At 39.1% G+C, this 25,586-nt stretch overlaps 1 protein-coding gene across 1 annotated transcript; it reads right to left on the minus strand.

Annotated features, from left to right (window-relative positions):
• Positions 1 to 9,807: 9,807 nt before the first annotated feature.
• Positions 9,808 to 10,749, minus strand: LOC134388772 (olfactory receptor 3A1-like). The gene has a single exon (XM_063112073.1). The coding sequence runs from the start codon at positions 10,741 to 10,743 to the stop codon at positions 9,808 to 9,810; it is 936 nt and encodes a 311-aa protein (XP_062968143.1). The 5' UTR covers positions 10,744 to 10,749.
• Positions 10,750 to 25,586: the final 14,837 nt, after the last annotated feature.

Genomic DNA, 25,586 nt, shown 5'->3' on the forward strand with positions numbered 1-25,586 from the left:
TGGAGGAGGGTGTGGGGAGAGCCAAAGACAGGTGAATAATACAAGCCCCAATAAACACTGCAGTGGTGAAGCAGTAGGACCTCAGCTCTGTGGCGATTTAGAATTTCTCCAAGGTCTTCATTTCCATCCCCTACATTAACCTGCGGGCATAGTTCAGGGAGATATTCTAACAACTCCATGTAACATACGAGGACACAGAGAACTGTCTGCCTTCCCAAAGTCACTCAGGGAACCAGAGGTGGATCCAGGACCAAATCTGGGTCCCCAAATTGAGGGATTTGCTCTCCCAGATGCCTACTCCAAACAAGACCTGGGGGCAGAGATAGGCTGACTCCTAAACCTGAGGTTGAGGAGGAAAACTGCCTTAGATCCAAGGATGAGGGGAAACCGAAGAAGGGAGGCAAAAACTGGTGAAGCCCTTTCAAACTTCAAATTCCTAATGAGACCTCCGGAACAAAGTACATTCTCACGCAGGACCTTGTTAGTGAGGGCCGCAGGGACTGTGTCCTGGGAGTCCGTCCCATAATGATCTGGGGAGAGGTGGCAGAAGTGCTGTGCTGTGCCAGGAGGAGCTGGGGCAGGGGGCTGGGAAGTTGCCCCCCACTATCATTTTCCAGGCCAGGCACTTAGAAGCTGAGGTCTACTGATAGAGATGATGAAAGAGGAAATTGGAGTGGTTGTGTAGAGCAACCTTCAGACACCCTCCTCAAACAATTAGCTATTCACCCAACCCCATGTGATAGCATACGCCCTGTAGGAAGCCTTTGTAGATGGAGAGAACTGCTCTTCCATTTATCAGCGACTGTTAACCCCCTTTGGGCCTCAGTTTCCACATCTGTGAAATGAGAGTTATATCCCTCTTAGGTTTGCTGGGAGAATTAAATAAAGTAACACACATAAAGTTCCTAGCAGAGGACTGCCAGTGATGTTATTACCATAATATCAACTGGTAACATTTATCATGTGTTTAATATGTACACGACACTATACCATGAGCTTTATCTACATTAAATGCCAATCAACAATTATAGCAATTCTCTGAGGCAGGTACTTTTCTTATTCCCAATTTATAGGTAAATAAATTGAGGTTCAGAGTGATTCAGTAACTTGCCTAAAGCCACACAGAAATTTGAGGAGTAAGGGTTCACAATTGCATTTGTCTGATTCTAAGGTACCTAATCTTAACTATGCTATGTGACTTACTGTCCCATTCTCTTCCAATTAGCCCCTTTTCCCCAAACAATGTACTTTTAGCTTCTGATGTTTGTGATAACTATTGTTTCCAATATAACATGGACTATGTCCTAGGATTGATCTTAGGACATCCATATCTCAGTAGTAGCAACCTCTGCTCTTTCCCTAATAGTCCAGCCCATAGGGATAAAATGGACTTCCAGCTGCTGCCTCCAGTGCAACTCTCCTGATCTCCCATTATATCTGCTACTTACTCTCACTGTAAAGAATTATAACCCCGACCCTGTGGGGAGCTGAACACCCCCTTATTAGGCTCACACTGCTGGCTCCAGGGATCCCACTTAAGGATGTGATATATGAATGTTGAGGCTTTTCATTGTTTAGTGACATTTTTCTAAATATGAAACTATTCAAGTACTATAAGTAAAAAATTATAAATGATAGCAGAAACTAAAATATCAGTACAATTCACAGGGAAATTAAATATACTTTCTTAAGTAATTCTTAGGAAAAAGAGGAAAACTACTGCAGTATTAGACTAATGCAATAACAGGGAGATCAAGGCATACCAGCCTTTATATGGATTTTCAACCTAGGTGCTCATTAACTTTGTGGTCACATCTTTAAGCCTTGAACCAGTTTAAAGTTGTATTAGACAGGGAATGCCACTAGATACCTGGCAAAAGCAAATCCTCTCTGGTAGAAGTAAATGATCTTTGGAAGAAGATAACTTCATCCTAGATGTAAAATTATTCATATAAATAACTTTTCACTAGCACATAATCTATTAGCATACAGTCAAAGAAACCAGGTGTACTCGTAACCAAGGGCTGCCATAACAAAGTACCACAAACTGGGATTAAAACAACAGATATTCATTGTCTCACAGTTCTGGAAGCTGGAAGTCTGAAATTAATGTGTCAGTAGGGCCATGCTCTCTCTGAAACCTATATGGAAATCTTTCCTTGCTTCCTCCTGGCTCCTGGTGGTTTGCTGGCAATCTTTGGTGCTCCTTGACTTGCAGATGCATCACCCCAGTCTCTGCCGTCTTCAGCACATCTTCACATGATCATTTTCCTACAAAGACACTGGTCATATTGGTTCAGGAGCCCACCCTACTCCAGTTCTATCTCATTTTAACATAACTAATTACATGTGCATTGAACCTATTTCTAAATAAAGTCACATTCTGAAATACTGAGGGTTAGGAATTCAATATATCTTCTTTGCGGGGGGGGGGGGGGGGGTGGCGAGGAATACAGTTCAACCCATAATAGGCACACAAAGAAACAAGGTATCTTGGTCAAGAATCATAGAAAAGAGAGTCAATGGAACAGACACACAAATACTTTAGATATTTAATTGTTCAAATAATAAGTGGCTATGCTGACTCTTTTAAAAGTAATAAAAACAAACTCACAAATATCTGTAAACTAAAACTATAAAAAGTGGCTTAAAATAAAATTCTAAAATCAATAGAACTTTTATAAGTGGAAAAAATACAATAACTTAAAAACTCAATGAACAGTTTTAGCAGGAGAGTAGACAGAGAAGAAGATCAGAGTATAGACTAGAATAACTCATCCAGAATGTAGCACAGAGATATGTAAAAACAAAAAGATGGGAAAGGAAGGCTGTAAGAAACATTAAGAATAGAGTGATAGAGACTGATAAAGGCAACATTTAACTGGAGCTGTAAAAGTTGTTCAGAGGCCATGGGGAAAAGATAATGCTTGAAGAGATAATGACTGAAACGCCACAGTCATTGTCTCAAGACATTTGCCAGATTTTGAAACTGTATGGTGTGGGGGTCTGGAAAGCTGGGCTGGGGACCTTAGAAAGACAGCTATACTTCCTTTTATCTTTGGGGACTGAGCATCTCAATTAAAAGCCCAGGAGAGGCATGCTCAAGGAACAGAGGAGACAGAGCTTTACTAAGACTTTAATCCTCCAGGTCAATCCCAGCTCAATCCCTGCTGAATCACAGTGATTTACCCTTCATTTTGTCAATCTAACAGAAGAAAGGAGGAACCTTGTCAGGTGGAATATAACATCATCTGCAGTTCCTACAATTATTAGATAAACAAAGTATAATATGCAATATAAAATTATTAGACATACAAACAAGCAAGAAATTATCACCAATATTCAAGAGGAAAAAGCAGGCAACAGAAACAAAGTTATAGTTGATCCAGCTACTGGTTTAAGATGACAAAGATTTTTAAACAACTATGATTAACATGTTAAGAAAATAGAAGAAAAGATAAACAAATAAATAGAAGGATAAATGATTTTACCGGTGGATTGGAATATTTAAAAAAGAAACACATGGGCATTTGGGGACTGAAAAACCTAATATATGGATTTAACAGTTTAATGAATGGGCTTAACAAGCAAGAGATCGGTTCATGAACTGGAAAATAGGTCAATAGGAAATATTCACAGTGAAGTTTGGGGAAAAAGAAATGTGTAAGAAAAAAGAGTGTAAGGACATGACATGCTAAAAAGGCCTGATACGCATATAATGAAAGTCCCCAAACAAGAGAAGACAAAGAATGAGGTAGGAGCCATTGGAAGGGACAAACCTAATAATTTCCCCAAATTGATAAAATCCATTCATTGATAGACTCAAGAAGCACTGCAAACTCCAAGCAATATTAGCAGATAGAACTACACCTTGGCACATCTTAGTCAAATGGTAAGAACCAAAGGCAAAGAGAATATCTTAAAATCAGCCAGAAGAAAAAAAGATATGTTATCTCCAAAGAAGCAATAAATAATGTTGACTAGAAGACAACTAAATAACATCCTTAAAATGCTGAAAGCAAATAATTGCCAATCTAAAATCCCATACCCAATGAAGGTACCTTTCACAGTAAATGAAAGAATGTGTTACCTGCTTGTACTAAAAGAACATCTAAAGGAAGTTTCTTGGGGTGGAAGTGGGAATGCCTGAAAGGAAATGAGAATGGAAAGAAGGAAAGAACAGCATCAAATAAAAATGCAGGAAGAAAAAATGAGCTAGAAAAGTGTAAACATGTGGGTACATATCAATAAATATCGACTGTATAAGAAACAATTGTCACATCTTGCATAGTTTAAAATAAATGTAGGACAAAATGTATGAAAACTATAATTCAAAAGACAGGAATTTAAGTGCAATTCTAGGAGTATCAAGGAAGTGGTAAACATAAGAATTTTATTAAGCCATAATAAGTCAAGGATACCTGCTTCCTCTCTAGACTGACCACTAGAAGAATCATGAAATAATATGAGGGTACTTCAGAAATTTCTTGGAAAAATAGAATTAAGAGATAATATAAATCTTCCCGTGAACTTTTTGAAGTACCCTCATATATAACAATTAAAAAGAAGGAAAAATGAAATGGTAATAATTATTAATTAGTCCAAAAGAAGGCAGGAAAGGAGGAGGGAAACATACAAAACAGAACGACAAAAACCAGAATGACCACAGAGGAAATTAACAGTAATATGATAGATAGAAGCCTAATTGTGTAAGTAATTATATTAGATACATGAACTAAAGAATCGAAGTAAACTTTTCTTGAAAGTCAAACAGTTTTTAAGAAGAAAAAAAGAAGCCTACCTAATAATGCTGCTTACAAGAGACACTTGAAGATGTAAATATAGAAAAACTGAAAGTGAAAGGATGGAAAAAATGTAACGTGCAAATACTAATGGAAAAACAGGCCAAAGGAGTATACTAAATATCAGACAAAGCACACTTTAAGGCAAGTCAATTACTAGAGATAAAGACAGGCATTTCATTTTGATAAAAGTCAATCCAACAGGAAAATATCACAATAACATTGTTTCAAAATATACCTATCAAAATTGACAATTCTAAAAAAAGGAATAGACAAATCAGCATTCTGGGACAGCTTAATGGATGCTATTATTAGAGTGGGAGAATTTAACTCACTTTTCTCAAAAAAAGAGTAACGATATAGAATATCTTAAGACAGCTAACCAAATTGACCTAAGTGACCTATATTAAATACTGTGCCCAACGATAACAGCATTCAAGATTTTCTTTTCTGGACATGCTACGCAACAGGATACTAATCCACTGTTAATGACATCATGCTGATTGTATTTGATGAGTAGATATCAGCAAAAATTTCAGGTGCCTTAGTAACAAGTAGGTAAACCAGAGAATGTGAGATAAACTTTGTGAAAATTTAGAGGCCTCAGTGAAGTTACTAGAAGTCCACTGAGATACCCATTCTAATGAAAGAAACAAGACGCTACATCTTGTGCCACCCACCACTAAAAAAGGGAGTAACAGTTGTAGGACCTTTCTGGATTTTGAAGGCAACATATTATTCTGAATCATTTAGTGAGTAACCTGGAAGGTTGCCAGTTTTGAGGGGTGGTCAGGGAGGAAGAGCAGACTTGGCAGCAATTCCAGGCTGCACACGGACCTTATGACCCAGTACATCTATTAATACTCAAAGTGCCTATGGCAATTAGGTATGCTAAGTAAGCCTCTTGAACCAATCAAAGAATCAAAATGTGTATCTTAGTGTTTTGGAGCAAATCTATGCATTCTTCTGCAGGTAACCATGCTTCTTTTGAGAAACAGCTCCTGTCTTTCCACTGGGCGTTGGTATATAAAATACCTAACTATGGAGTAGCAAGTATCTGCAACCCGAACTGCCCATAATGAACTGGGTGCTATATGACCCACCAAGCCACAACACTGGTGTGTTCAGCTACAATGTAGCATCAAACGAAACTGGTATATAAGTGCTAATCTTGGGTAGGTTTGAAAAGCATAAGAAAGCTTCATGGGCAGGTAGGTCAAGCAACTTACTTGAATCCCTAGTCCTGCTGAATTAACTCCTCTTTCTCAATCCACACCTACTGCCTCATGGAGAGCTCCTTATAATTAGATGACTGAGGAGGAAAATAAAACTTGGGCCTGGTTTTCACTCAATATGCTAACATAAAATGGAAATGGAAGACTGCAATATCACAGCCCTCTAAGGGATCGCCCTGAAGTTCAGTGGTGAAGGAAAATCAATTCTCCATGTGAGAAGAACTTCAGACACTACAATTAAGCTCTTTGCCTGGATCAAGGTATAGGAAAAAATTATAACTCCTCACTGACTCATAGGTAGTTGATAATCATTTGGTTGAAGTTGGGAAGAACAACAGTAGAAGACTGGTGTCAAGTAATTTCTGGGGAATAGGTGTCGGAATGAAACTCTCAGAATGGGGCCAAAGTGTAAAGATTATTTTTGTCCCATATGAATGTTTACTAAAAGACTCCTGCTGCAGAAGAAGCTTTCAATAATCAGTAGATGAGATGACATGTTCTATGTATGTCCCTCAGCCTCTTTCCTCTCTGTCCCAGTGCAAGCTCAATGTGCCCTTGCCCAAAGTGGCCAAGGTGAGGATGGAGACTATGCACTGGCTCAACAATATGGACTTCTCAAATTCTTCTGCTGAGTGTCTATCAATCAACCGCAGAGACCAACACTTAGCTCCTAAAATGTCACTATTCCCTATGGGCCAAACCAGTCGCTTGATGGAATATTGTTTATATTGGATCCTTTCCATCAGTAGGGGGCAATGATTCATCCTCACTGGAATAGACAGGTATTTGGGATGTGTATTGCCTTCCTGCAATCTTCTTCCACAACCACTATCTGTGAAATTATAGAATGCCTTATGTGCCAGGTAGGACACAAAACTCTGAAAGTATGGGGTTCTATCTTAGAGGATCCAGTGTATGCTTTGAATCAACTGCCAGTACATGGTCCTTTTCCTCCCATTGCCAAAATGCATGGGTCTGAGAATCAAACAGTAGAAGTGGGAGTGGCTTTTCTCACTATTATACATAACAATACACCCCCAAAATTTTTACTTCCTCACCCTGCAATTGTGAGCACTGCTAGTTTCTACTGCTTGGTTCCCAAGGGAGAAATGCTTGCATTCAGGGATACAATAATATGCATGTTAGACTGGAATTTGAAACTGCCACCCAGCTATTTTGGGTTCCTCATGCCATTGAACTAACAGTAAAAGAAGATAGTAACTAGTAAATTCCAATTGTATTTAGTTGGACAGTAATAAGAAACATAAATTCAGAGGAAAATAAAAATAAATATTCCTAATATTAGCATGGGAAGACTTTTTCTTATAAGTTTGACACAAAGTCCATGACCTTATAAAAAGAATATATTTGAAGACATAAAAATATAAAACTTCCAATTGATGGAAGACACCAAAAATAAAGATGAAAGAAAAATGGCAAATTGGGTGAACTGTGGAATTATTTGCAAAACATATGGCAAAAGGTTAATATCAGCAATCTATAAAGAGTTTCTACAAATCAATAAGAAAAATATTAACAGTTAAGTGGAAAAAGGGGCAAAGGACATGAAAAGACAATTCTCAGGAAAGAAATACAAATGAATTGTATTAGACAGCTCAGGCTGCCATAACAATATGCCATGGATTGATTAATGTAAACAACAGAAATTTATTGTCTCACAATTCTGGAGGCTGGGAGTCTGAGATCAGGGTGCCAGCATGGTCAGGTTTTGATAAGGGCTCTCTTCCTGGCTTACAGATGGCCGTCTTTTCACTGTGTCTTCTTCTAACAAGGGAGGTGGGGGGGGAGAGAGAGAGAGACAGAGAGAGAGAGAGAGAGAGTGAGAGGAAGAATCTTTTTCTTCTTATTATTATAAGGTCATAGTCCTATTGACTTAGGGCCCTGCCATATGACTTCATTTAACTTTAACTACTCCCTAAAGACCATATTTCAAATACAGTCACATTGGGAGTGTGGGCTTCTACATATGAATTTTGGGAGAAACACAATTCAGTTCATATCTTGGATAATAAGCATTTGAAAATATAGTCAGCCTTATGCAAACACGAAAGAAAAGCATATTAAAATAATAAATAGTGATTTTCAACTATTATATTGTCAAAATTAGAAGAATTTACTTATAACAACCATGGCTGTCAAAGGTTTGGGGAGCAAGCAGTTTCATTCACCATTGGAATAATAAAATAGTGCAAAATTTTCATAGGATAAGAGGAAAACATATATTGAAAATCTAAATTTTTATTTAATTCAACTCAGGAATCTTCTTATCAGAACTTCTCTTATGGAAATGTTTTCAGAATAATAGAAACACATCTCTAAAGAACATTCTTTATGTTATTGATTATAATTGCAGTAAATCTAGAAATAATCTAAACTCCATCAAAAGAAATATGATTAAATAAATTATGGTTTACTTATAAATTAATGCTAGTCAGCCATTAAAATGGGTAAGGTAAGTTTTAAGTATCTGACAGGTAAAAGAATCTACCACTTACTATGTAAACAAACATGACATAACAAATCCCTACTGATATGAAACATACATAAACATGTTTATATACGTATTGAAAAACTACAAGGGTAAGTACCAAAATCTTAAAAATGACTTTTGGAGAACTGAATCTTCAAGAGTGGGGACAGAGAGGGTAAATATTTTGTCTTTAACTTTCTACTGGTAAAATTTCATTTTGTTTTCATTTTTATAAGCATAATTTCTAATGAAAAATTTTATTGTTAATTATATTTTTTATTGGTTATGAATATTCATGAGATACAAAGCTGACTGTCAACACTTGTGCCAAAGATGTGATGCCCAGTCCATACTGGCAGCATTCCCATTACCACAAATTGCAATTATACCCCATTATCCAATTATCCCCGAACTCCCTCACCATCCGCCTTCCCCACACTCCACTTTGTATCCCTAGTGCTCTCTCCCTCTGCAAGTCCAATGCACCACTGTGGTCTTTCTTTTCTTCCTTCTTTCTCTCTTAGCTCCCACTTATGAGTGAGCACATGTGGTATTTATCCCTCTGTGCTTTGCTTATTTCACTCAACATAAGTTTCTTCAGGCTCATCCATGTTGTTGCAAATGGGAGAATTTCATTCTTTTTTATGGCAGAGTAGTAGTCCATGGTGAATATATACCACATTTTCCTTATTCAATTGTCCATCGATGGACATTTAATATCAGTGAATATTTCCATTTTGGAAAAAAAAGAAGAAACCCAAAAGGAAATATAAATATCTACTGTTAAATATCCTAGAATCTTGCAATATAGACAGGGTACTGGAAATCAGTGTCTCAAATTATACGGTACAAGGTCTGTATCCTTAGGTGAGATCCTGTGTAGAAACAGGTGGGGAAGCTGCTTTCAGGAGAAGCCTGTTTGCAGGATGTGCTAATACTGGGCACCAGGCTGTGACTTTCCTTACTCCAGTTTGGAGAGAATCTTTGCTGGTATTTGAGGGAATCCTGACAGGAAAATAAACCAAAGATCCTTCCTGTAGGACCATGAGCCTCCCAGGATACAGAGCCACCAGGGTTCTACCTCCATCTGGATTGGGAAGAGTTCCTAGGACCAAATGATGACTAGCGAAGGGTTCTGTTCTAGAAAATCTGCACACCTATTATCTGGTAGAGTCTCCTTGGGGGGAAAAAGGGTCTTACTTACTAATAAAAGTCATCTTGCTCAAAGGGACCACTTGCCATGGTTTCTACCTTCCCAAGACACCCCTTATGCCAACACTCACTTCCCTGTGAGCACCCTCCGCAGGGCACCCTGCACATCAGGGTTCCTAAGGCTGTAGATGAGTGGATTCAGCATGGGGCTGATGACAGTGTTGAGGACACCAATCCCCTTATCCTTGTCTGAAGCCCCCGCTGGACGCAGACGCATGTAGCTGAAGACGCCTGTCCCATAGAAGATGCCCACCACAGTGAGGTGGGAGCCACATGTGGAGAAGGCTTTCTTCCTGCCCTTGGCAGAGTGGATTCGCAGGACTGCAGCTGCCACATGGATATAGGAGGTGACGATGAGAATCACAGGTGCACCTGCCATGAGGATACCCAGAGCAAAGAGCAGCAGCTCATTGATTTGGGTGCTGGAGCAGGAGAGCTGGAAGAGCTGTGGGAGGTCACAGTAGAAGTGGTTGATCACATTGGGACCACAAAAGTTGAGTGTGGATATGGCCACAGTGTGGGTGAGTGCATTGGTGAAGGCACAAGCCCAAGACACAGCCACCAATGTCCTCTGGACTGTCTGGCTCATGCGAGTGCTGTAGGTGAGGGGCCGGCAGATGGCCAGGAATCGGTCATAGGCCATGGCTGTCAACAGGAAGCAGTCCATCCCAGCCAGCAGATGGAAGAAGAAGAGTTGAGTGAGGCAGGCTCCATAGGGGACTGTACTCTTGTGGGACAGGAGATGACCCAACATGGAGGGAACAGTGACACTGATGCACCCAACATCCAGCACTGATAGGTTCCCCAGGAAGAAGTACATGGGGGTGTGGAGTTTGGGCTCCACCAGGATGGCTGCCAGGATGCTGAGGTTGCCCCCAACTGTGACCAGGTAGGCTAAGAGGAAGAGCACAAAGACAACCAGCTGAAGTCCTGGTATCTCCACCAAGCCCACCAGGATGAACTCAGTAACGTCTGTCCCATTGGACCCAGATTCTAGCTCCATGAGTCCCTGTAACAAGGCATCAAAGAGGGGAAGGGATCAGGCTTCCCATTTTAGTTATTCAATCAAAATATATCTACCTACATTCATATGCCAAGCCCGGGGTAAATTCCCAAGGGTCCTATGGGTATTTTCTCGCTCCTCAGGCCACACCTCACCTATTAACTCTGTCTCTGCCTTCACCTCAGTGTCCTTACCCAACTCCCACATGAGATGTCTGGTGCCATGACTACCTTGGACTTCCCCCTTTTCCTTGTGAAAGGTACATAAATCCATTCTTCCTGTTTCCTAGAATGAACAAATGAGGTCGTCCTAGCAAAGAACTACATGAGGAGATTTGGGGAAAAAGTAAACACTAAAAGTAAAAATGAATAGAAAGTTCATTGTAAAGGAATACAACAATTGATTGTAAGTCCTTACAAATCTACTACAAAGAAACGGGTATGTGAAGGAGTGTTCAACATCACTAATCATTGAAGAAATGCAAATTGAAACCACAGTGAGATATCACCTCACTCCTGTCTCAATGGCTATTATCAAAAAGACAAACAGTTAACAAGTGTTGGTGAGGATATGGAGAAAAGGGAAACCTTGCACCCTGTCGGTGGGAGTGTGAATTAGTACAGCCATTATGGAAAACTGTATGGAAGTTTCTCAAAAAACTAAAAATGGAACTATCATATGACCCAGCAATCTCACTTCTGGGTATTTACCCAAAAGATTTTACATCAATTTGCAAAGAGACGTCTGCACTTTCACCTTCATTGCAGCCCTATTTGCAACAGCCAAGTAACAGAATCAACCTAAGTGCCCATCACGGATGACTGGATAGAGAAAAGGTGGTTTATAGACACAATGGAGTGGAATACTACTCGGCTTTAAAAAAAGAAAGAAATTTTGTCATTTGCAACAACATGGATAGAATTGAAGAACATTATGCTAAGCGAAACAAGCCAGGCACAGAAAGACAAATACTGCATGTTCTCACTTATATGTAGAGTCTAAAACAACCCAATTCAAGGGAGCAGAGAATAGAATGGTGGTTAGCAGAGGTGGGGGTGAGGGTGGGGTATGGGAAGATGATGGTTAAATGTGGTTAAAGGATACAAAACCTCAATTAGACAGGAGTAGACAGGAGGAATAAGTTATTTTTTCTCTGAGATACATTGCACAGTGTGGTTCATAAAGTAAATAATAATGTATTGCACATTTCAAAATTACTGAGAGTAAATTTTTTAAATGTTCTCACCACAAAAAATAAGTATTTGATGTGATGGATACGTTAATTAGCTTGATCTAATTATTTCATATTGTGCTCATAAATCATCACATCACTTTGTATGCCATAAATATATGCAACTATAATTTGCCAATTTACATTTAAAAATAAAAAATTTAAAAAACTCAAAAGAAATAAAATAAATCTCTGGAAAATCTAAGGAAGAAAAAAAAACATAAAGATAAAGTTAGGAATCAAAAAGTCATGATACTCATAGACCAAAAATAAATTCAAATAATCATGGAATACTGTCTGCTCCTAAGTTTGAACGATTGATCCACAAACCAGCCCCAAACCAAATAAACCATCTACAACTGAAAAAAAAAAAAAAAGAGGGAGAGGAGGAAACACTGCCAAACATGTCCTTCCATGTGTAGGCTCTAGGCTTATTCTTCTACACAAATTATTTTAAACTGCCAGATAATTTCCACATCATAAAAACTTTCCCTAGCTTAGAAAAAAATGAAAGCCTTCCCATTAATTTTTCAAAGTTAGCAAATCCTGATACTAAAATCTAACAGTGACAGAGAAAAAAAGGAATCATTATGCACTACCCTCATTTGACAATATGCATGCAAAAATCTTAAGCACAATAAATAAAACCCACCATTATTGAATAGACATTATAGGAAGGAGAGGATGACTTAACATTAGTAAATCTATTAATGTACGATAGCATATTAATTGGTTTAAAAAGAGAAAAATTCTATAAAAGGCAATTCATAAATGTCTATATCCATTTGTGATGTAGAGTAAGAAGGAAAAAGAAAAGAACCCTTGTGGTTACTTAGACCGGAAGTACACCACGCTGTGCAACAGGCATATCCATTGCAAACCTGTATCATTCATAATGGTAAAGTGGTAGTGATGCTTCTGTTAAAATCAGAGCAAGAATGCAATGGTCTTTGTTCCTTCAAGTATTTCTCATTATTCTAAAAGTTTTAGACAAAGAGAAACAAGGTGCTTAAATATCAGAAAGGAAAAGAGTAATTTGGATGCAACAAAGTTGTCTAAATAGAAAACTCAAGGGAGGAAAAAAACTGGGAAACTCAGAACTGCTAGAAAATTAAAGAGTTAGGTAAAAAGTAATTATATACAAGTCAGTAGATTTCTTACAAACCAACAATAATCAGCTATAAAACCCCAAATCACAACAGGTGAATTCTTATGATATAAAATTAAGAGTAAGGAGGAAATAAATTTATATCTAAAGCATGTATACAGGTGGGTACCTAGAAAAATGACTAGAAGGAGATCTCAGTTCCACTGACTGGTAGGAATAGGAGAGATTCTGAATTCCTGTTTTCCCACTTTTCTTTTGCTTTCAAATGATCTCCAATAAATCAGATTATTTCTATAATTATATCATAATTGAATAATTATAATTATTTTAGAATTAAATATAATTTTTTTATATATTAATGTTCTGGTTCTTAAAAATCACAAAGATCTTTAAAGACCGGCAGAGTGACTCAGTGGCTCCTCTTTTCTGTTGTTTCCACCAGATTTAAAGCACTGCCACCTAGCAGATGAGGTAAAGGTTCGGAGTGTTACACATATCCCAATTTGCCCCACTGCTCTATGAAGCGATACAGTAACATTTATTTTTAAGTGTAAATTATCCTATTAAATTAAATTATCATAATAATTATAAATCCATAATAACAAAAGGATTATGTCTACTTTTTAAAAAAGCTTCTAATAACAAAATAGCCAACTTGCATACCAGGTTCTGTCCAAATTAATTTGGGTGGTATCCATCAATGGAAGCTTATGGACTGTCTTATTCTTTGTGTGCATGCTTGAGGAGAAGATGGATGTTTTCAGAATATGTTTACCTTCTGCTTATCAAACTAATTCCTTTCTTTGATTTTTTTTTTCTATCTTTTTGATGGATCTTTTTAAATACAGTGAACAGCTAACATTATTGGTCCCTAGAAATATTTCTGTTTTTATAAAAGTGCAATTTAAAGCATCACATATAGTAATAATCAAAGTCTGTGATATATGAAACTGCATTTATCATGATCTAGGAATAATAAAAATATATTCCTAAATACTGTGAAATACTTTAAATCTGAGACACAATGTCAGTTTTCTATCAATAAAATAGATCCTGAGTCATGGGGGGGGGGCACACCAAGGGCAATATCCAGCTAGAATCCATTGATACAGAGTACCAGTTTGGTGCTTGTTAAATAAATATCTTGACAATCATCCCTACCCACACCAATGGCCTTATCAGTGCCTATAACTGTATTCAGCATACTCTAGATACAATGTCATTGAGTCATAGAAAGACCAAGTTGGTTGGGATCTTGGAGAGTATCCATTCCCTCATTTTACTAATGAAGAAACTATGATAGAGCATTGTTGGATTAGAGCTGTTGGGGTTAAAGTGAATACTGAGTATACTTATAAAATGTCTGGTTTTCTATATTTTTAAAAAGTTGCTGGGCCAGCTCATTGTATGCTTGCTAACCCCCAAATAACTATGAGGCCATCATAGAAAGGATTTGCATGAGAACAACAAAAATGTGTCCACTGTCTGGCCAGCCCAAGATGACTGCCTCTAACCAAGTCTGTAAGTAGACACTTCCCGAGACCTACGGCGGGATCAGAAAATCCATGTTTTTTCGAATGAAATACTGCCATTTGCAACAACATGGATGGACCTTGAGAGAATTATATTAAGTGAAACAAGTCAGGCACAGAAAGAGAAATACCACATGTTCTCACTTATTGGAGGGAGCTAAAAATTAATATATAAATTCACACACACACATACACACACACACACACACACATACACACACACACACACACACACACACACACACACAAACCGGGGGGGGGGGGGAAGAAGATATAACAACCACAATTACTTGAAGTTGATACAACAAGCAAACAGAAAGGACATTGTTGGGGGGGAGGGGGGAGGGAGAAGGGAGGGAGGTTTTGGTGATGGGGAGCAATAATCAGCCACAATGTATATCGACAAAATAAAATTTAAAAAAAAAAAGAAAGAAAATCCATGTTTTTTTGCAGTTCTCTCTGGAACTGGATGCACTCTTCTGACTGAGAAAGACCTTCCTGTGGCTGTGCCTTGTAAGCCTCCTTCTCTATTGTTTGCCGGCCTGTTGCAAGTAGCTCAGTTCATGAACTAGCAGGTTTCTTGGATAGGTCATGGTTACAATTTGCACCTTTATCCTTTGGTTCTGCTTCCCACCAACCACACATCCCTCGCTCATCCTGTGAGAGCCTTTCCTCTGAGATGTCTGCCTGATTGAGGTTTTCTAAAACTACCACCCAATGTCACAGAACCACAGGTCCCCCATGCATGTAGGTCCTTGAGGGCACTTCTCAGATAACCAACTATCTGTCTCCTGGTCCTCTGCTTTCCATTTTTTCCAGAGGAAACCAGCCTGCCTTCCATGCCTCTGCAGTGCTGTGTCCCACAGCCTTCCTCTTGTTGATGACAGGTTACAGTTCTCCACATCTCCCCACCTTCCCACTGCCATATAATCATCATCCTTTCTTGCTATTCTCTTAAAATAAGAACCTGGGCCCTTCTCATGTTGAGAGGTTTTATTTATAATAAAAGATCATGCATAAAAGAATGACAAATATAGGAAAATTACAGGAGTTTAGACTATCTTGCAAAGTCCTTGTCATCAATGTCCTGCTGCCCTGTTTGAACAGCCCCTGGAAACCACCCCAGTGACCTCTGGCTCTCTTCTTCCATCCCCTGCTCTTTTGGCCAGAGGTTGACCCCTTTAGAACAGACATCCCTTTGTCTACACAGGTTCATTTTATATATGCAATTAAAGTTCATTTTATATATGCAGTTAAGCACAGCAGCCGCAGATATGCAGAGATAGTTGGTGGAAGCCTCAATGCCAGAATCTGGAATTAGGTCCCCGTAATTCCCCCCCGTAGGTGAAAACCCTAGGTCATGTTTGGGAGAAGCTGCATAGGGGATTTCATATGAGTGAGACATTTGATGTGGTGTCTCTAAGTTCTCTTAAAAATTCTTAAATCAGTGATTCCTGTGTGTCACCCTCTGAACCTGATCATAATCCTAGAATTCATTCAATAAATACTGTGTAAATTGACATATCAGTGGAAGTAAAACAGCTCCCATACATATTAGGTAATTAAAAAATAATTAAAGTACCTCCTACTTGCCCTCTCTAATCTACTTTAACTCAATTTGTAAGGCTTCACTTTCTTTGATTTTGTACCTCTCCATCTTTGCTCAAACTGTTTTTTATCTGGAATGTCCTCTTGTTAATTTTGAATTCTCAAATTACTTAACTCAAACCAATTGTTCCTCCTCTGTAAAGGTTTTCCTGGTCCTTTCCCATCTCAAACTCATTTGCACTAAACTCCTGAAGCACTTGGATTGTAGACTTCAAGTCTCTTATCTCTGTTAACCTCTTGCTTGGTCATTTCTCCATAGAGCACACCTCCTCTGCTCCACAGTGGCTTGTGAACCAATTTATGCCTGATTTAGCTTTGCATTCTCAATGCCTATCATCATACTTTACATACAGTTCAATATTTCTGAAATAAATAAGTGAATGAACTTTGAAAAAGTGAGACCATAAGATCAACAAGATTTCAGTCATGGGGACATCAGTTTGGGCTGTAGGAGATGGGAAAGGTTTTCTGGATGAGCTGGAGTTTGTGCAAGATGAAGACTGATACGATTTGAGGAAGGACTAAGTTTAAGTGAAAGGCACAGAAGTGCTGCTTCAGGAATCTCTGCTCCCTTTGTCTAAACGGGGAAGTTCTGAGGACTCATTTGGGAACAGTTAAGACAGTAATTAAGCCAATCCGCTCACTGACATATGCCTTCTCATGAAAACAGCCCAAAAGAACTTGGGAATTAGAAAGGATCAACTCTATGAATAAATAAGGCTGGCAAGGAGAGTACACCCCACGTAGATGCCATGTAGCCCTTACTCTGCAGAGGCGATGCTTACTTGTCACCACCAAGATTCTAGGATGAGCACTGGCCTAGGCATCAGGAAGTCTGTCTTATACAAGGTCATGGCGATGACCTTCACTAAAGAGGCCTCCCTAGACGACCACTCTCAGGTGTCCAGCATGAGCCTCAGACTGCCCTTATTGAACGTTCATGGATGACTCCCTGCTCTGACATTCCCACTAAACTCTTTGTGCATCTGATGATGAAGACTCAATCAGGCCCCCCTGATGTAAGGATCTGGTTCAAGGTTGTTCCTTGAGGAATGGGTCCAGGCAGGAAGGCTGGATTCCACGAATGCCTTCTTACTCCAATAGAAACAGAAATCAGGCTTCATCCACAAAGGACAGGCATTTCGGCAACATGCCCTGGCATAGGAAGGACCCAGATCTTTCTCTTACTTGATGTGTTATCCCAAGCAAGTATCTCATTCCCTACTGACTCCACTGTGACATAGGAAGTTTGACCCACTTGGTAACAACTCAAGTGACTTCTCTATTATTAGGGAGTAGAGGGGGGCCCTGAAGAGTACTAACCTTGTTACAGGTACAGAGGCCAGCAAGGTTTCTGTTGAAGGGAGATGAAGAGAGTGAGGCACTGGGCAGGCCCTGGCCCCAGAGAGCAAGGAAGGGCCATATATAAGAAAATGAGTGCAGAGAGATGCGATTACCCTGTCACGGGGCTCCACCCACTGCAGTGTCATCCTCTGGGGACCTCAGAAATTAGCCCTCCCAGGAAGGGTTGGGGGTTTGGGGAGTCACGGACTGATAAACAACCCAAGCCTTCAATGAACCCAGTAATGATGCTTCACAGCTTTGTGATGCTTTTGATTTTCTCAAAAAGCCCTCACATCTAACTCCTTACTCCACCCCTCATGTTAGTTCCAAGGGGGTAATTGGAGGTTATTATTAATTCTATTTATCACACAAGGACTGAAGTCCAAAGAGTTTATTCATCAAAGTCCCCCATGGAGCTACTGGTGGGGCAGACTGAGCGCTTTGTTCTGCCAGATTCCTGAGCAGAGAGAAGCTGATTCCCAGGCTTGCCTTGACCTGGAGATGAGAAGGAGACACAAGAAAGGAGGCAAAAAGGAGACGCTTTCTCCAAACTAAGTTTCCAAGTGGGTCCTCAGAAAGGCAATGCTTTCTTCCTCAGGACCTTGTTAGAGGGGGCCACTGGGATTGCATTGGGGGGGGTCCCATAATGATTCTGGAAATGGTGGTAGAAGAGCTAAGTTGGGAGGGACTAAGGGGTCCTCAGGGATGTCACCCCCACTATGACTTTCTACATCAAGACCCTAGAATTAGAGAGTCCCAGGGATGTAACTAATGAACAGAGAATGTGGAGATGCTGTCTAGCCTCCCTCAGTATCCTGCTCCCTGCTCAAACAGTAATTCCCAACCATGATGGAGACCTTGCATTTCCTTAGTTGTAGGACCCCCCTCTTTACGCTCTCCCAGGGCAGCCTGGCTCAGTACAAAAAACACTGATGTGGTCAAACTTGCTTTTCCAGTTATTTATTACAGTGTGACTTAGGACCAGCTGCTGAACTCCTTTGGGCTTCAGTTTCCTCATCTGGAAAAAGAGAATATTTTAAGCCACACAGGGTTGGTCTGAGAATTAAAGTAACATATTTAAAGTCCTTGGCAGGGAATCAACAAATATTAGCAATAATAAAATGGCAATCACTAATATTTACTTTACTTGGATGCATTATCTTAATCTTCCCCACATCTCTTTGACATAGCTTTATTATTTGCTCCACTTTACAGAGGAGGAAATTGAGGCTCAGAGAAGTTTAGTAACCTGCCCGATGTAATACATCTAGGATGTAGCCAAGCTGGAACTCGAATCCCAAAACATGGTTTTAACAACTTTTCTATAAGACTTTCCCTTCTCTCTTCTTCCAGTTGCTTCACAAAGCAATTGCTGCCACGTCATCTGACCACTGTGACTCTGCCTCTGCCCTCAAGACTGATGCCCATGCCAGGTTTTTTCAACTTCTTCATAATGCAATCCTAGATGCCTCCTCCCAGAGGAGGTTAGCCAATTGAGAAAGGGTTAGTGGCCATAGTTTCACCTTCAGAGGTTTGCCATTGGTCCTGTCAAAGTGCCTGGAATGTGCCATGCAGCAGATGAGCCAGGTCATACTCATTCTGGTGAGCCCAGCGCTGCTCTGGACTCTAACTCCAGCTGAATGCTGCTGCCACCCACAGTACAACTTTCTGTCTCACTAGGCTGCCCCTGCCCATCATAGCATATCTTAAAGTTATGGCAATTAAGACAGTGTCATATCTCAGCAAATTTAGAGAAATGAACCCAAATAACATATGAGAGGGTCTGGAAATAATATGAGACAATGTGATAAACAGCATGGTTAGCCAACAGAGCAGTAGGGAAAGGAAAGGACTTTCAATAAACAATGCTGGGGCCATCAAGGATCCACAGAGAAAAAAATGACACCAAATATCTTTCTCACTCCATGCACAGAAATCAGTTTTGGGTGACTGAGAGACTTATACTATGTTTTTAAAACATTAACCATATTCTATGAAACATCTTTATGCTCTTTTAGGAGATAAATATTTCTTAAATAAGTCCAGAGAGCATTAATCATAAAAAAAAAAGTTGAGAAATTTGCCTACATTAAAATTTCAAACTTCCTCTCCCCAGAAGACAGCTATTTTCTAAGTGAAAAGACAAGATGCAAATTAAAAGGGATTTGCAGCACAAAGAGGAATAACTACTGAATTATTCCATTTATATAGACCAAACATATACAAAACTTACTATGCTGTTTGGAAAAGAATATAGATGCAATAAAAGTTTTTATAAGATTTTTTTTAAAGAATAGTATTACCTGAGTGGGGAGATAGAGGAATAAGGTTAAGGATGGCATATAGGGGTCATCAAAGGCAATGGAATGTTCTATTGCATAAACTGGGTGGTAGACAGGATATTCATGTTATTGCTTTATTATTCTTTTTTAAAAGTCAGGCTTACTGAGATATAATTTACAAACAGTAGAATTCACCCTTTGTAGGTGTATATTTCTACGAGTTTTGACAAATGTGCACAGTTGTGCAACCACTGTTACCATCAAGATATAGAATGTTTCCATCACTCTAAAAAGTTCCCTTGTGCTTTTTTGTAGTCAGTTCCATTCCCCAACTCCCATTCCCTGTAACCACTGATCTGTTCTCCACCACAGTAGTTTTGCTTTTTTGAGAATATCATATAAAGACAATCAGGCAGCACTTTGTGTCTACCTTATTTCACTTAGCAAAATGCTTTTGAGATTTATCCATGTAGTTTTGTGTACAGTAGTTAGTTCCTTTTCTTCACCGAGAAGTATTCCACTATATGGATATACTTTATTTTGTTTTTTACTCAGTTGATGGACATTGGGATTATTTCCAGTCTGTGGTGAATATGAATAAAGTTGCCATAATTATTCACAAGCAAGTCTTTGTATAGACATATGTTTTTATTTCTCTTGACTAAATAACAAGGAGTAGGTTACTGGGTCATATGGTAAATTTACATTTATAAGAAACTGTCAAACTATTTTCCAAAGTGACTGCACTATTTTTTATACCCACTGGAAATATATGAAAATTTCAAGTGCTCCACATCATCACTTGTGAAAATACCACACAGTTTTAATTACTATAGCTTTATAATAAGTTTTTATATCCAATGTTCAATTCCTCCTTCCTTGTACTTATTTATCAAAATTTTTAGGCTATTCTCCCACAATTTATCATTGATATGAATATTATAATCATCTTAATAAGTTCCATGAAAAATCTTGAGAGATTTGAAATTATTATTCCATCATTTGTTTTATCATTTTTATAATTGCTCTTGGGAATTCAACTGTAAACATATTGTCACTCTTGTGAATAATCTGCCTTTTCTCTCTGGCTGTTTTTAAGATAGTCACTCTCTCTTTAGGGTAATGATTGTCAAGGTGTGGATTTATTTTTATTTTATCTGTTTGAGATTTGTTGTGCTTACTGATACTGAAGGTTCTTGTCTTTATTTAATTCTTCAAAGCTCCCATACTAACTTTCAAAACATCACCTTTATTCCATTTTCTTTATTATCTCCTTCTGTAGCTCTTAGGTATATGCGAAATCTTCTTATGCTATTATTAATATCTCTGAACATCTCTTTTATAGTTTATATTCCCTTTTCTCTCTGTTTGTTATTCTGTGCAATTATAACAGATCCATCTTTTACTTCACTAATTGTTTTGTCAATTGTTTGTAATCTGATGTTTAACTCACCCATTAATTTTAAGTTAAATCATCATTATCATTCCTAAAAGTTATATTTGGGTATTTTTAAATGTCCTTGATCATTTCTTGGTAATCTATTGTTCCTTGATTACATTTTCCTTTTCTTAGTGAAAACTTAGGTGAAATGAAATTTTTTAGTCTTTTCTTCTCTGTGTGTTTCATTTTGGGATAGGTTCTATGCTGTCTTCAAATTCACTAAACTTCTCTTATGCAGTGTGTGTAATCTCCTGTTAATCCCATCCCATATATGTTTTATTTTATGTGCTGTATTTTCCTCTCTAGAACTTCAATTTGGGTATTTTTTAGATCCTTTATTTCTCATTATATTCATGTTTTCCTCAGCATGTGTATGTTTATAATAGCTGTTTTAACATTTCGTTTTTACTGACTCTGTCATCTGTTTCATTTCTGGGTCTGGATTTATTGGTTTCTTTTTCTCCCTGCTTCTTGGCTAGATCATTTTGATTGGATGTCAATATTGTGATTTTGTTATATTGTGAATACTGGATTTTGTTATATTCCTTTAAATACTGTTCAACTTTTTCCAAATACAGTTCTAGGACACAGATAAGTTCCTTGAAATAAGTTTGGTCCTTTCAAACCTTGCTTTTAAGTTTTGTTAGGGTGGGTCCAGAATGAACATTAGTTTATGGTTAACTTGACCCCCATTATTGAAGCAATATTCTTTGTAGGACACTACACAACTCTGAGTGACGGCTGGTAAGCACATGAACTATTCTTGGCTTTATGTGAGCTTCAGATATTTGTTTTCCTCCTACCCCCTTAAAATGTTTATTCTCCCAATCTTATTAGTTTCCTCACATGCACGTACAGATTTCAACATAGCCAGAAGACTGGAGAGGACAGCTTTCTGTCTCTGAAGCTCCTTCTTTTGCAGTAGTTTTCCCCACAAATTCTTGCTGCCATGGTCCCCTCTAACTCTGAACTCTGTCTCCTCAACTCAGGAGACCACTAGATTCTGTTTGAGTTCTCTTTCCCGTGATGTGGCCTGGCCACTCTCTCTGGCAGTAAGCTGAGGCATTTGTATGGTTCAGGCTATTATTATAGAGATGAGGAATCATTGTCTTGCAATGATTGCTTGCTGCACATTGTCCAATGTCTGAAAACCATTGTTTTATATATTTTGTTTGGTTTTCTAGTTGTTTAAAGTGGAAAGGTAAATCTGTTCCCTATTACTCCATCATGGCCAGAGTAAATAGTTTTCTTTTTCTTTTTTTTTTTTGTGACTGGTGAGGGAATCGTAACCCTTGGCCTGGTGTCGCCCACACTGCACTCAGCCAGTGGGCGTACTGGCCATCCCTATATAGGATCCGAACCTGTGGCCTTGGTGCTGGAGCACCACTGTGCTCCCAGCACCACACTCTCCCAAGTGAGCCACGGGGTCGGCCCATAAATAGTTTTTTAAGAAAATACAATTTCCCAAAATTATTTATGAAGATATAGAAAAATGGTGCAGTTGTGACTTAAAAACTGAGTATTGCCAGAGACATACCCTTTCCTCAACCCCACAAAAAAATACAGATTCATATGATTTCATGCGGGAATTCTACCAGTCACTTAAAAACAGACTAGGTATATTCATACAGTTGAATACTCTCAGCAATAAAAGGAATAAGCAACTGATACATGCAACAACATGGATGAACCTAAAAACCATTATGTTGAATAAAGGAAGCCCTACATAAAAGAGTACATATTGTATAATTCCATTTATATAAAGTTCTAGAACATGCAAAATTAATCTCTGGTGAAAAAATAAGAACAATACTTGTTACAGAACAGTAGTGGTTTTTAAATGGGAAAAGGTACAAGGAAACATTCTGGGGTGTCGGTAATGTTCTATATTTTGATAACTGTATGCATTTGTCAAAACTCAGTAAATGTATGCTTAAAATCTATGTGTTTCATTGCATGTTAAGTTTGCATAAACAAGAGCTGTAAATAAATATTTAAGTCATGTTTATAATATGCATGCTTACGTGTTTAGGGGAAGGTGTACTGATGTCTAAGATTTATTTGAAATGCATCACAGAGTAAGACACAGTGATGGATGGCTGGGAGGATGGATAGATGGATAAGTATGTGATAAAATAAGGATAATAAAATTGCAATGGTAAAATCAGGTGATAGACTCGCTGGTGTTCACTCTAAAGTCCTTTAAACTTTACTGTGCTTTGGAAAATTTGTACAATAAATTAAGGGGAAAAGTCTATCATTAGATGGAGAATAGGGCCAAATGTCTTGCTATCAAATACACCAGTCTTCATTACCTTTGAAACCACTTCTAAAAATCTGTTCTAAATGTGGAAGAGCATATGCATAAAGGAAATTTTAAAGTAATTTATATATCTATCAATTAGGGAATAATCAAGTAAATGTTTTATTTACCACCTCTTTATTGAAGCTCTCTTTTTCCTGGACCCAATGTGAGTCTGGAGGTGTAGCTAGAAGGGAATGTTACCAGAAGATGAGCTTTCTCTGATCTTCTCCCCATTGTCCTTGGACTTGGGCATATCAACTCTGTCTGCCCTCTTCCAGGAGGCCCTGCCATCCCTCATGCAAACTGACCTTGGTGGGACCCTCCCAGCACTACCAGATTCTAAGGTAAAGTAACTTTTATTCTCAAGCTGAGAACACCACTGCATGTGCAATATAGTGTTTTATTATGAAATGCATTAAAAATAAAACTAAGGATGCAAAGTATTATTAATCGAATAAAAACAATCAGAAGGAGAGATATCATAGAATCATCCAACTCTGTTGGTACCTGAAGTCTGGGCATTGTGGCAAGGTCACCCTATTGAACAAAATCTTTATCGTCATCATCTGCTAGTAAATAAGATGCAATTATCATCAACATCGCCATCATCACCATCAACATCATCATCGTCATTCTCATAAACTCTGATATAATTTAAATGGTCTAAAAACTTAAGCAAATTTGCTTCCCTCCCACTAGCTGATCTTTATTACATGAGGACTTTGAATTTGTCACATGCTTACATTTTAAAAAGTCTTTTTTCCTGTCCTTCATAGTTGCCTGAGTTAAAATACCTCTGTTGACAAACAAGCCACCAAGCCTTGGAGCCAGTCAAAACTCCCCTTAAAAAAAGGATATAGGGGCTTCTGGTCAAGATGGTGGAATAGACAGTCCTCAGTGTCACTCTCTCCCATAAATTAACCAATTTACAACTATAAAAAAGCAACAGCATCCAAGCTGGGGCCACTAGAGCTCAGGGGAAGAGGAGGAGAGAGCGACAGAGTGCATGAAGGCAAGAGAAGCCACGAAGAGAGAAAGAAAAAACCGCTCTGACCATTTCATGCCACAGCTGCTTCAAGACTGGAGCTTCTGGGCACATGGAGCAGGAACTGGTAAAAGCCACAGATGTGCTCTTTGGATGGAGTTGCTTGGAGGCGGCAGGGGAGAAGAAGGCCTTGGTGGCCCCCAGGACAGCAAGACCACTAATAGTGTTTCCGTGGACCCACATAGGAGCAAGGAGCCACAACAACTGAAAAAAAGGAGCCACTCAGAGGCCAGTGAGTCATCACAAGGGACCAGCACACAGCCCATCCCATGGGAAGTGTTTGCAGCACCAGTAGTGGGGGAGACAGGCCCACCAGGGCAATATTGGGGCACAGCAAGGACAGCTGACTGGCACCCCAATCAGCGAAGGACCACTCAGAGGAGACTTGTCAGGAATATAGAATTGCATGGGGTGTAGTTTGATGAAAAGACTCAGGCCCAGATCAGAGATTCTACACAACCCAGGTGCACCAGGTCCCTGGAGAGCCGGAAGTACTTATAAAGACAACCGTTAAAACCTGAGCTTCACAAAAAGCCTTCCCAAGGAAATCAGCAGCAAAGCAGCAATTTAGATAAACCACAGAGCTCAAGTACTGATCCCCACAGGAAGTTCCCCCATTTTAGAAGTAAGCAAAGGACAAAATATTAGTTCTGGCCCAGGCACACTGCCAGCACCTCGGTGCCAGACTAGGGACCTGAGGCATGGAGCCAGGGACTGGACCCCCTCCCACAACCAGGCATGCTGCCAGCTCCAAGGAGCATGCCAAAAACATCACCTCCATGTGGGTGGCCCACCACAGCCACCACAATAACTACAGCTCCCGCAAAAGAAGCTAGACACCACAATCACTGTGCAGATGGTCTGTCAGCCACTGGAGTGCATTGACACAAGGAGGGTCACCAGCAGAGACCAAAGAAAAGAAGAGGACGTCTCTCTCCACAAAGCCC

This window comes from Cynocephalus volans, chromosome 10, assembly GCF_027409185.1.
Source record: "Cynocephalus volans isolate mCynVol1 chromosome 10, mCynVol1.pri, whole genome shotgun sequence".
NCBI lineage: Eukaryota > Metazoa > Chordata > Mammalia > Dermoptera > Cynocephalidae > Cynocephalus > Cynocephalus volans.